The sequence below is a fragment of the Natator depressus genome, chromosome 13 (assembly GCF_965152275.1).
Source record: "Natator depressus isolate rNatDep1 chromosome 13, rNatDep2.hap1, whole genome shotgun sequence".
In the NCBI taxonomy this organism is placed as follows: Eukaryota; Metazoa; Chordata; order Testudines; family Cheloniidae; genus Natator; species Natator depressus.
In genome coordinates this window covers 28,003,679-28,015,995 of record NC_134246.1, presented here as the reverse complement: position 1 = coordinate 28,015,995, position 12,317 = coordinate 28,003,679, and the positions used below count along the sequence as shown (strand labels likewise).

Below are 12,317 nucleotides of genomic sequence, written 5' to 3'. Positions count from 1 at the left end.
CCTCAGAAGCCAGCAAGCCAGCATGTGACACCTCCAGCATGTGTTTGTCTCTGTACTCCATCTCCCAAGGCAATGGCTTGTTAAGCCAGTGGCAGGAACCCTGCCCCCTCGGCATCAAGCAGATACACAAATACATTACAGTTTAACAAAACTCTCCCATGTCCTTGTGCTTCTTCAAAGATTTTTCAAATGCTCAATGGCCCTGTTAGTGATTCATGGGGATGAATGTGCTTCATACCTCACCCCTCCCTCTGAAATTAGTGAGTCGCTCCCTCCTCATTCTCATCCCCCTTGATTCATAGCATGTCACTTTCACTCCAACTTCTCTTTCCCACATTACTCCCCCGGCCTCTCTCACTTTCCATTTTCTGAGGCTTTCCCATTGCAGTTTAGTCTTCCATTTCAAATAATCAAAGCCCATATTTCTTTCCAGGTCTGGAGTAGTTTATGCTGAGCAGTGGAGTGAGAGCACTTGGGAGTGAGAACGCTGCTCACCCAGAAACATGAGAAAATAATAAAATCAGAGTAAAATAAACAGATCTTCATCCCAATTCTAAGTGCAATTCACAGCTCACGGAACACCACTTCTAGATACACGCAGGTGCACTGGACGAGTGGTTCTCAACCAGGGATACACGTACTGCTGCGAGTACACAGAGGTCTTCCGGGGGTACATCAACTCATCTAGATATTTGCCTAGTTTTACAATAGGCTACATTAAAAGCACTAGCCAAGTCGGTACAAACCAAAATTTCATACAATGATTTGTTTATACTGCTCGATATACTGTACACTGAAATGTAAGTACAATATTTATATATTCCAACTGATTTATTTTATAGTTATATGGTAAAAATGAGAAAGTCAGCCATTTTTTCAGTAACAGTGCGCTGGGACACTTTTGTATTTTTAGGTCTGATTTTGTAAGCAAGTCGTTTCTAAGTGAGGTGAAACTTGGGGGTACGCAAGACAAATCAGAGTCCAGAAGGGGGTACAGTGGTCTGGAAAGGTTAAGAGTCACTGCCGTGGACTGTAGAGCCATACCCCATCCAGTAAAGGGCTCCAAAGTAGCAGCAGCAAGAGGACCGTACTGCACAAGTTGCACAGACAATGCGTTTCTCCCGCCAGGCCATAGTTCATAAGCACATGTGCACATTCCAGCAGGGTGCTCAGAATAGCAGCAGCACCAGCAGGGAGATGGCTCCACCAAACGGCTAGTCAGCACTTCTGTGGTAGCGGGATCAGGCTTTTAAGAAACACATGCACATCCCAGGGCAAGTTACAGCACCCCCTGAAAAACCAGTTGACCTAGAGTCACCACAAGTGCCGAGTCAAGGGAAAGTCTAATCTGTTTGGCGAACACCAGAACCAACCCTGCCCAAAGCTCGACAGGATGTCAGCAGGATATTTTTGTGAACTGATAAATAATTCAGCCTCATAAAATCTTGCACAGCCTGGGGTCAGTAAATTGCTTTGGTAGGGGAGTAAAATATCTTTAATTTTTTCACTATTTTCGCTCGCTGAAAAGCAGGCGAGGGGGTTTTATGCCTTAGCCGGTACCTGTTCAAGAGAATTTTGCTTGTCTGGTAAAAATTAATGTAACCACATAGTGAAACTTCTGTTCGGGACCGCCCCGCTCCACCTGTTTATGAACAGCCCACCTACTTGAAAGTCCCCCTGAGCATTTTACATGGATAAATTATTGGTACAAAGTGACCATCTCTCCAGCGGGACCAGAGGTTGCCCAGAATTGATCCTAGATGCCGCAGCACACTATCCTGCCCCATGCTGGACCTCCAGTGCCAATCTGAGATCAGTAAAGGACACAGACTATTCCATCGTCAGGTCGCCAGTCCAAATCCAGCCCAGGAGCAGTGAGTGAAAGTTGTTGCCATCTGACGATTGTTCTGTGCCCACTGTGAAATGAGCTGGTGCCAGACCCTAAAAGGCACGTGTACAACAGCCCAGAAACCTGCATCAGAAGAGGCCATCTCAGGAGCGTGACTGCATGCTGATTGAACTACTCTTATCCCTGGGGATGGGCCTGTCTCTAAGCTACTCATCACCATGAAGAAGTTCCTCCCCCTCATGGGACCCCAGAGCCCCGGCTCCAGCCTGAACCTGGACATCTACACTGCAATTGAACAGCCCCTTAGCCTGAGCCCTGCAAACCGAGTCAGCGGACGTGGGCCAACTGCACGTGTTCAGCTGCAGTGTAGACGTGCCCATAGTCACTTCTCACTCCACTTAACTATACTTCTTTATTACAACAAGGATTTTCCTACCCCCTCACTCTCCACCCTCCCCTGCTCCTCTCTCACTCACTTTCCCCAAATCCTCTCAGTCTAGCCACTCTCTCCTTGTATCTCTATTGCCTTCCAAGCAGCGGCTGCTGCATCCCCTGCTGCTCCCTGCCACACCAAGCACTCCTGCTTTCCCTTTCCCCCCAGACACACCTTCCCCTGCCACCAGCCCCACTGCCAAGTGCCCTCACCTTCCCCATCGAGGCAGAGCAGAAGGGGGCACATATATAAAACATGTACAGTGAAACATGTCCGGAGGCCCCCACATCATGCATCACTTCAGTAGACCATCAGGATGGTTTAGCACCAGCCCCCCATACACAGACCATGCCCAGGTCACAGAGCACAAGTCCACAGCTTTCTGATGGCCCAAGGTGTGGTGCCAGTGTGGTGCGGGCACAGAACACCGCAGTGTATAGGGTTGGGGAGTGTGTTTAAATTGAAGTGTCTGGGTAACTATTTAAGATAATAAGATGACATGTTAGTCCCTTAAAGGAATAATAGATTTAATATATTTGTATTGTCCAGGAGAGGGCTGGGCAGTGCAGGACATACTTGTCTGGGGGAAGATCTGGGCTGGGGATGTGTTGGGGTCACCCTGCAGTATAAGCCAGGCTGGTGAGAGCCAAGGTGTAACTGGCAGGCTGCAGTTAAACACAGGGTGTGACCTGCATGCTGTTTGTGAGTGGCCCAGATGGAAGCTACTACAGCAAGGCATTGTGAGGCACCCAAGGTTGCAGGGCAGGGGTGATACAGCCCCCTGCTGGTCTGGATTGTGCACTGAAATGTCACACTATATTCTCCTTTGCTGCAGATTGAGCCCCAGTGGACCTAGTGAACAATTGATCACTGTCCTCTTTATAACAGCCCTTAACATATTTGAAGACTGTTATCAGATCCCTCCTCAGCAGTCTTTTCTCAGGACTAAAAATGCTGTTTTCTTAACCTTTCCTCATCGGTCAGGTTTTCTAAATCTTTTATCATTTTTGTTGCTCTCCTTTGCACTCTCTGCAGTTTGTCCATCTCTTTCCTAAACTGTGGCACCCATTATTGGATGCAGTACTCCAGCAAAGTTCTCAACAGTGCCAAGGAGAACAGGACAATTGCCCCCTGTGTCTTACATACAACACTCCTGTTAATACACCTCAGAATGATATTAGCCTTTTTTGCAGCTGAATCACATTGTTGACTTATACTCAATTTGTGATCCACTATAGCTCCCAGATCCTTTTCAGCTGTACTGCCATTCCTAGCTAGTTATTCCACTCTCTGTGGCTGTGATTTTTCCTTTCTAAGTGCAATGCTTTGCGTTTCTCTTTAGTGAATTTCATTTTCTTGATTTCAGACCAATTCTCCAATTTGTCAAGCTTGTTTTGAATTCTAATCCTGTCTTCCAAAATTCTTGCTACCCCTTCCATCTTTCATATTTTTCACTCCATTATCCAAATCATTAATGAAAATATTAAATAGTACGGGACCCAAGACAGACCCTAGCAGGACCCCACTACATACACTCTCCCAGTTTGACAGCAAACCATTCATAACTACTCTGAGCATGGTTTTTCAACCAATTATGCACCCATCTAACAGTAATTTCATGTAGCCCACATGTTCCTAGTTTGCTTATGAGAATGTCACATGGGACTGTGTCAAAAGCTTTACTAAAATCAAGATACAGTAAAAGCTGTGTTATCCAGCACTTTACCAACCAGAAAGCTCTATAAACCGGCATTTCTGATATTCAGTAAGGTCTGGTTGCTGTGGGGCCGGCAGGCTCCCTATCTACTCTGCATGGCTCCCCAGAAGCGACAGCATGTCCCTGCTGCTCCTAGATGGTGGAATGACCATGGGGGCTCGTCGCTGCCGCACCCCACCCCACCCCACCCCACTCTGCCGTGAGCACTAGCTCTGCAGCTCCCATTGGCCAGGAACTGCCTGCGGGCGGAGGCAGTGCGCAGAGCTACCTGGCTGCACCTCTGCCTAGAAGTAGCAAGGACATGTCGCCGCTTCTGGGGATCCGCCCGAAGTGAGCGCCACCCAGATCCGCCCCCCTCAAAACTCCTCCCATGCCCCAACCCCCTGCCCCGAGCCCCCTCCCGCACCCAAACTCCCTCCCAGAGTCTGTGCCCCGCACCCCCTCCTGTGCCCCAACCCCCAGCCCTGAGGGGCCCCCCACCCAATCTCCCTCCCTCTTAGTTAACCGGAATTTTTGATTTACCGCCACCCCCCATTCCCCCAACATGCCAGATAAAGCTTTTACTGTATATCATGTCAACTGCCTCCCCCCATCCACTAGGCCAGTAGCCCTGTCAAAGAAGTTAATTGGGTTGGGTTGGCATGATTTGTCCTTGACAAATCCATGCTGGCTATTCCTCATAACCCAATTATCCTTTAGGTGCCTACAAACTGATTGTTTAATTATTTGTTCCAGTATCTTTCCAGGCATCAAAGTTAGGCTGACTGGTCTATAATTCCTCTTTCTTCCCCGTTTGAAAGACAGGTCCTATGTTTGCCCTTCTCCAGGCCTCTGGGACCTCACCCATCCTCCATGTAGAAGATAATCACTAACAGGCTGACGCTCTGCTCTGCCATAGGCTTCCCGTGTGACGTTGGGCACATCAGTCAGTCTCTCTGCACTTGAGTTCTCCATCTGCACCAAGGAGATAACAGCCACGCACGGCCTCACCGGGGGGTGTGAGGACAACATTAGAGATGTGAGGTGCTCAGCTACTGTGGCTGGGGGCGGGGGGCATATAACGAACATAGAAAGATATTCTTCTTCTGATCTTTTATTCCTTACCAATAAAATCAGTGTTCATTTAAACTCCCGTGGCAAACTTCATTATGGTCAGCCATTTTAAACGCTCTTCATCCACTAGTCTGGCTCTGCAGCACCTCACACCTGTGCTAAGTGGGTGTCAAACAGCACCCAATCAGACTGCAAGCTGCACAGCATGCTGAGGGCACTGTCTTTGCAGCCTATCAATTGTGTAAGATGGCATAAGCAGGTGGAACCCCCCTTACTGTTTGCTTTGGTAGACGTCGGTAAATAAGTGGGATCCATCCTTTCACCTGAAGATCTCACTGACAACTTGCTGATTCCACACCTGGGGAGTGTCAGAGAGACTGATTCAAATGCCAGAGCCCCACAGGGTGCTAACCTGCCAGATAAGCTCAGACCTCATTTCGATCTCTGTAGTTATTTCTACTCTCTGAGCTCTGACTGTTCAACACGTTCCAGGTCCAAGCATCCGCACCAGAACAGGAACCATTTCACAAGTCATCCTGCCTGAGTGGTTCAGCCATGTTGCATCTGAGCAAGGATGCAGCTTGCATGCTGGTTGCTCACTTTAAGGTTCACAGTCTCACCTCCAAGACAAACTGGTCTAATGCAAAAGCTGTCGTTTCCACCTGAAACCTGGCTAAGGGGAGAAAAGTCTGCTGGAGATGACAGAGCAGAGAATCAGCAATCAGGCTCCTGACAACAGACTCCCCCTTGGAGCTCACAAGTCCGTGTAGCTGCTAGGCGAAGATTTGAACAGACTCTAATCCCTGGTAACACAAACATGGTGTGACAGCTGTCACCGCTCATGCTAAACCCTGTAGTCCATATGCTGAAGACCCTGCAGAATGGTGGAAATGGAAAGACAGCAGGTGCCCTGATCTTGCTACTACTATAACCCAGGGGGTAGAGGTGGAGGGGTAGGTTGTCTTCCTCTGCAGCCCGGGGCACAATCAGTTGCAGGTTTAAACTAGTGTAAACAGTAGATTCTCAGTAACTTGAAATCTTTAGACCATGGTTTGAGGACTTCAGTAACTCAGCCAGAGGTTAGGGGTCTATTACAGAACTGGGAGAGTGAGGTTCTGTGGCCTGCGTTGTGCAGGAGGTCAGACTAGATGATCAGCATGGTCCCTTTCTGACCTTAGAGTCTATAATGCGGTTAAGGCAAAAGAGACGTAGGTTTAGTTCCTGGCTTTGCAACAGACTTGGAGTTAGGTGCCTACATACCTTTGAGGATCTGGCCTTCATCTTTCTGTGCCTCAGTTCCCTGTCTTACTGCAGGGAAAACTGCGTTAACTCAATAGGGCGGGGGAAAGTAATTAATGTTTGTGAGCTATTGAGATACCACGACTTTGAAAGCGTTGGAAAGAGATGACAGATTTTCTGGTCTCTCTGCCCAGCAGTCTGAGACTCTGCTTGCTCGTGCTAAGGATCTACTCAGATCAGAGAGTCCATCTGCTCCCAGATGGTGTAGAAAACCTAGGGCCAAATTCCTCCCTGGTGCAACTCCATTCATTAAATGGATATATGCCAGAGATAAAATTGGCCTCCATCATTTTAAAAAATGAAATTTGCCCTCACTCTGGTTCAAATATTAAATACAACATTTCCATGCCATCTGGCTGTACGTTGTATAGAACAATACACTAGGGCAGGCTTTGATCTCCGTAACAGTGGAATTCTGGAGTAACTCTACTGTTCCTCTAGGATATTTCCAGCCTATAGAAATCAGAATTCGGCTCACTATTTTCATCGAAAGTAGCCTCAATTCTCAGTCACTCTAAGTCCCATCTGAAGGCCCCTTTATGCTGACAGGGTGGGGTAAAGCAACCTTCGTGTAAATGAGAATTGAGGTCCCATGTGTCACTCACGCCACAGAATTGTCATTGTTTTGATCTCACTGCATGTTTCTATCTCGGCTCTAACGTGGTTTTACAGTGGTGCGTATTTCTGAAACAGATTTTTAAACTGCAAACCGCTGTAGCATGATTTTTAAATGAATGTTGCTTGGAATGAATTCACATAAATCTAACAGTGATTGTCCCCAAATGTCTGACTCTGCAGCCACATTCATATCTGGTATTCAATGAATATTAATATCTGACAATTCCAAGATGTGGATTTATCTCATGCCTAATATTTATTGCAGAGGTTTATTTGCACCAATCTCCAAATGTCACCCTATTCACAGACAATGGAGTTTTAAATCCTGCTTCACGTCCTTGTACTAGGACAGTATAGTACTTACTCTGAATGATGCCTGTCAATTCCACTGAACAGATCCCACAGCTCCTCTGAGCTTAAAATCCCATCCGCAAAATAGTTCTTAAACTCTTCAAATGACAGCTTGCCATCATCTGCGTGTAAATAAAAGGAGAGGAAGAATTATACAGCTGCAAAGAGAAGTGAATCCAGCCATGTAAAGTCTATACAAGAAGCGTGGGCTGACTGGGAGTGTTCTGTATGGTCATAGACATTTCAGTGGAACCACATTCCATCAAAAGACACAGCGCTGTCAAAACAAATACTTGATGAAATCAAGTCGATTTCCCCAGTATTTTGTTTTGGAAGAGAAGCAAGGAAAAAGAGCCCCGACACTGTCAAAACATCGCAGCGACATTTGGGGAAGGAAACATTTCAATTTTGCATTTTGAAAGAACTTTTCGTTTCCCGTTTGTTTACGTTATAATACAAACACATTTTTAAAGTTGAATTGTGTCACAATAAAACTTCTGAAGTGAACTGAAACAAAAATTGTGTGTGTGGGGGGAACTTTTCCTTCGGAGTGTTTCAAAATGTTCAGTTATCACCATACACTAAACCCCCCAACCCAAATGAGACCAAAGTATTCAGCCCCCAGTTCTCTCTCCAATTCAGAATGAAGTCAGATTTTGCAATCTCCGAATCCTTCACCAAGCAGAACTTCTGTTCTTTGCACAGCTCTAATAATAAATAATAAAATAAATAATAATAACAACAACACTTAGTCCTTCTATAGCGTGTTCCAGGCGAGGCCCTCAAAGCACACTGCAAGCACACATTAATTAAGCCTCACAAAATGCCTGCAGTTCAGTATTATAACCCCATTTTAAGAAAGGAAAATCTAAGGATCAAATCGCTGACACTGAGATCTGCTGGGCCACTGACAGTCTCCCAAAGGAAGCTGCTGAAGCCCCATCACTGGGGGCATTTCAAACTAAGCCTGACAGCAAACTAGTGAAGATTTTCAAAAGGGCCTGGTGATTACGCATGTCTGTCTTTAGCAGTCCAATGCAAGGTGCCTTAAAGGGGCCTGCTTTTCAGAGGACAAGGGCTCAGCATATCCGTTGTCTCACAGTGGGTTCCTAAGAACTGAGATTCCCCAAATCACTTGCCACAGCTGAAATCTGGGGCTAACCAAACCAAAGGGAATAACCCAGCTATGAAAGAGAAACTGGGAGGAGTTATCAGGCCTTTGGCCTCTGAATTCTATGCCTTGATTCCCCTCTCACTCATACCTCAGTGCCAAAGCAGCCAGCGGGGTTATACCTGTGTAACGCTGGTGTAAGCGAGTGGCAATTCAGATGAAGAAATAGAGATATGGAAGTTACCATGAGTCAGTGGAAGTGCCAGGAACAGAACCCAGGGTGTCCTGATCCCCAGACCCCTGCTCTACCTACAAGTGGTCACATCTTGAGGGAGCCAGCATATTATTATCCAAACTGGCGTTTAAGAAGGATGCCAGGGCTAACGCCCAACTCTTGCAAAAAGTGACATGGGACGCATCAGGCACACAAGTGACTGTTATCCTCTGCCTTGCTGGATAACAGTGGAAAAGAGTAAAATACGGTTCTCCCCCTTCTATGCCAGCAAACGCAGCAATCAGATGCTGCTTGGCAAGTGATCAGAGAAAGGAAACAGCCAGGAATCGAGTTGTGGGTGCAGGGGATCGGAGCCCACAGTGCTCCTTTGAATGTGGCTCTGACCGCTTTGGCTGCTGTTGCTACAAAACATTTGTAATGCATTTGTAAGGCAAGCTCTCCTTTTCCTGCCTTGTCAGGGCCACTCGGCAGAGTGATTCCCGGGAGGACCCTGGACACTACATGGTTCATCTCTTAAACACAGACATATTCCCATCAGAGTCCAGCTGGCATAGCCAGTGGCTTCCAGCTGTTGGGGGTGGAGTGGGTGTCATGCTGCACCCCATATTTGTCATAGTAATATTATTATAATATCTAATTATGACATAATTATGATGCATTTTGTACAAGATAAGTCATGTGAGGTGTCACTGGAAAAGTTATGATTTGCTAAATATGATTATCCTATTTGTACGCATGTATAATTTTTGTATCTGAGGTTATAAATACTGACTATGTATCTGTACTTCAAATGTAGTTACACCTGGGTAACGCCCACTAGACAAGATGCTTTCAGTCGAGATAGATGGTTGGAAAGGGCCTATTCAGGGCAATGAGCCATTAGGGAAAACAATAGGCCTTAGCAGAAGCTCATCTCCCATGTGGTGAGCCTTCCTGTGAACTCTCCAGACAGCCAGTAAGTAATAGCTGCTATGACTCTACAAGGACATGTGACCAGGCCACATGATTCAGAATTCCATCTTGGGATGTCAGTATTTTTCCACAAACCAGTCTGGGAACCAAGTTTTGAAACAAAGTGTTCCCACCGTATGCTAAAGCTTTTTTAGGCAGGGAGTGACATCATCTGCTGTTCTTCACTCCCCACACAAGAAGACTCCTAGAAACACCTGAGGGAAAAAAAACTGAACTGGGGGAAGTGCTGGACCCAGGCTAAAGGGATTTCTAGCCTGTCTATGAAGACCTGAAAAACCCAAGCTGTAAAGCTAATGCAGCTTGTGCTTTAAGAATCTACAAGTCTGCCTGTACCATCCGTTAGGGTGAGAATCTGCTATTCATATCCAATGTATCTAGCATATTAAGCTGTGTGTTTTTGTTTATTTGCTAGATAATTTGCTTTGATCTGTTTGCTATCACTTATAACCATTTAAAAATCTATCTTTTACAGTTAATAAATTTATTTTATGTTTTAATCTAAACCAGTGAGTTTGGAGTGAAGCGTGTGGGAATCTTAGCTCAGAGAGGCTGTTGCATATTCCTCTCCACATTGCGGGGGACGCGAACTGCATAATAAATTCATACTGTTTGGGACTTGGCCCAAGGCAGGATGGTACCACTCTGGAGTCCTAGGCTGGAAAACTGGGGTTTATTTTGGCTGTAGCCTCTTTATTTTTGGTTCACACGCAGTGGCTGGTCAGAGAGCCTGCATTTAACTGCAGTTGGGTGTGTCCCTGCCTGTGTGAATGCTGGTGGAAGTATAAGACCGGGAGCGTGTCTGCAAATTGTCACAGCAGCAAAGTGTGAAAGGGAGCCCAGGCTGGTGGGTCAGAGGGCTCCATGGTACCCCAGTTCCAGGTGGTGCCCCGGGAGGAACCAGTCACAGTGGGTTCTCCTTGCTGAATGGCTGCTTGCTGCTCTCTGGCTCTGGGGCACATCTTCTGCATTGCAGAGCTGGCAGAACAGTAAACACATTGGGCTATGTGGCTTGTCATGTTCTATTTTCCCCCAGGGCAGATGGGCAATGATCTGAGGGGGGGAGGAGTCACCTTCCCTGCAGCAGGTCACTTGCCAGGATTGTCTGGGTAGATCTCACTTAATCGTTTCCCTGCCACGGGCACTGGGGCACCTCCGACCCTCCTGTTCTCTGCGTGGGGCACAGAACAGTCCAGTCTCCTGTGGGTATCATTTACTTTGGTCTCATTTTGGTTGTTGGGTTTAGTGCGTAGGTGCTGCGTACTGTTGGTGATCCATGATATACAGGAGGTCAGACTGGATGGTCTAGTGGTCCCTTCTGGCCTTAAACTCAATGACTATTAGCCAGTACAGGAGGGCTTGCTAGAAGAGTGGATTACTCCTCTCAAACTGTGTTTTCATCCATGGGTCTAGCACAATATTTCAAGGCCAATTTCTTTCTGTCAGGCACATTTACTGCAGGGTCTAGAACTAGGGAAAACGAGGGATGGGCACAGCTCTCAACCCTGGGCCCTGTGGGACTGACAAGGACTTCACTGGAAAGGGACCTGTTGGTCCAAAAGTCTAACCAGGTAGCTGTGTGGCTGTGGTCTGAATGTATGAGTTCTTCCAGGGGCAAAGAGTCCTGTGGCACCTTATAGACTAACAGATGTACTGGAGCATAAGCTTTCGTGGGTGAATACCCACTTCTTGCATCTGAAGAAGTGGGTATTCACCCACGAAAGCTTATGCTCCAGTACGTCTGTTAGTCTATAAGGTGCCCCAGGACTCTTTGCCGCTTTCACAGATCCAGACTAACACGGCCACCCCTCTGATCCTGGAGCAGCTGAGTCATACGGTGGACCCAGTCCCACTGAAGTCCCGTAACAGCCGAAGTCAATGCACTGCTGGATGCAGAACTCTTCTTTCTCCCCTGTTGTCTGCCGTCAGTCTTACAGGTGCTGGCGGGTGTAGGGAGGAACTAGATCTGGCACAAGTGAGCTGAGGATGAGGCCCATAATGTGCATGTGTTAAAGTGTGCTCTGATTGCATTTTCTAGCCCTGGCCAATTGGAGGCCAGACACCAGCTCTGGGCTACCTGGGGGTCTGTTCTTGCTTTGCTTTCAGCGTGGGCCAGGGAGGATGCAACAACAGCCAAATTCAAATGAAACCAGAAACAGCATCATCAAATGAACGTCAGGTTACAGGGAAAGAGCAAAGGCCTGGCCTGGAATCGAGGTCAGCATGGATAATGGAAACAGCACAGGTCCGGGTGCTGCAGACGGGTTAGCACTGATTGTCAGGTTACAGACAGGGGTTAGCCATCTCTCCTATTCCTCTGTTGCAACAAACCCAGATGCCTAGGGCTCTAGGTATAGTACAGGGCTCACGAGCTGGGACAGTTTTAATGAGAGATTGCACAAAGTTCTGTGTGCGATTAGAAGGGCCTGAATTACAAAACATCAGGAGAGCCAGGGTGCCCTGAAAATGTGATCACATTCCGTGTGCACCTGGAATATGAAGGGCATTATAGACAGAACCATACGACTTCTGCTCGGTTTGTTTCTCAGCCCAAGAGCACCTTATTTCATTTTAAATCTGCAGAAGGGAAGCTGTTTTTGGTGGCAGTTGATTATTTGCTGGGTTCACACAATTAGTAAATTGCGGTTGCCCTGTGTTATTCTGGAGAAGTTCTATAAATAC

The 12,317-nt window shown here is 46.9% G+C and overlaps 1 protein-coding gene across 1 annotated transcript in view; it reads right to left on the bottom strand.

Annotated features, from left to right (window-relative positions):
- NECAB3 (N-terminal EF-hand calcium binding protein 3) overlaps positions 1-12,317 on the bottom strand; it is a 106,268-nt gene that overhangs the window by 64,810 nt on the left and 29,141 nt on the right. The window contains exon 3 of the mRNA XM_074969778.1: positions 7,334-7,442. Coding sequence (XP_074825879.1) covers positions 7,334-7,442 — 109 coding nt within the window. The remainder of the gene's footprint in view (positions 1-7,333; positions 7,443-12,317) is intronic.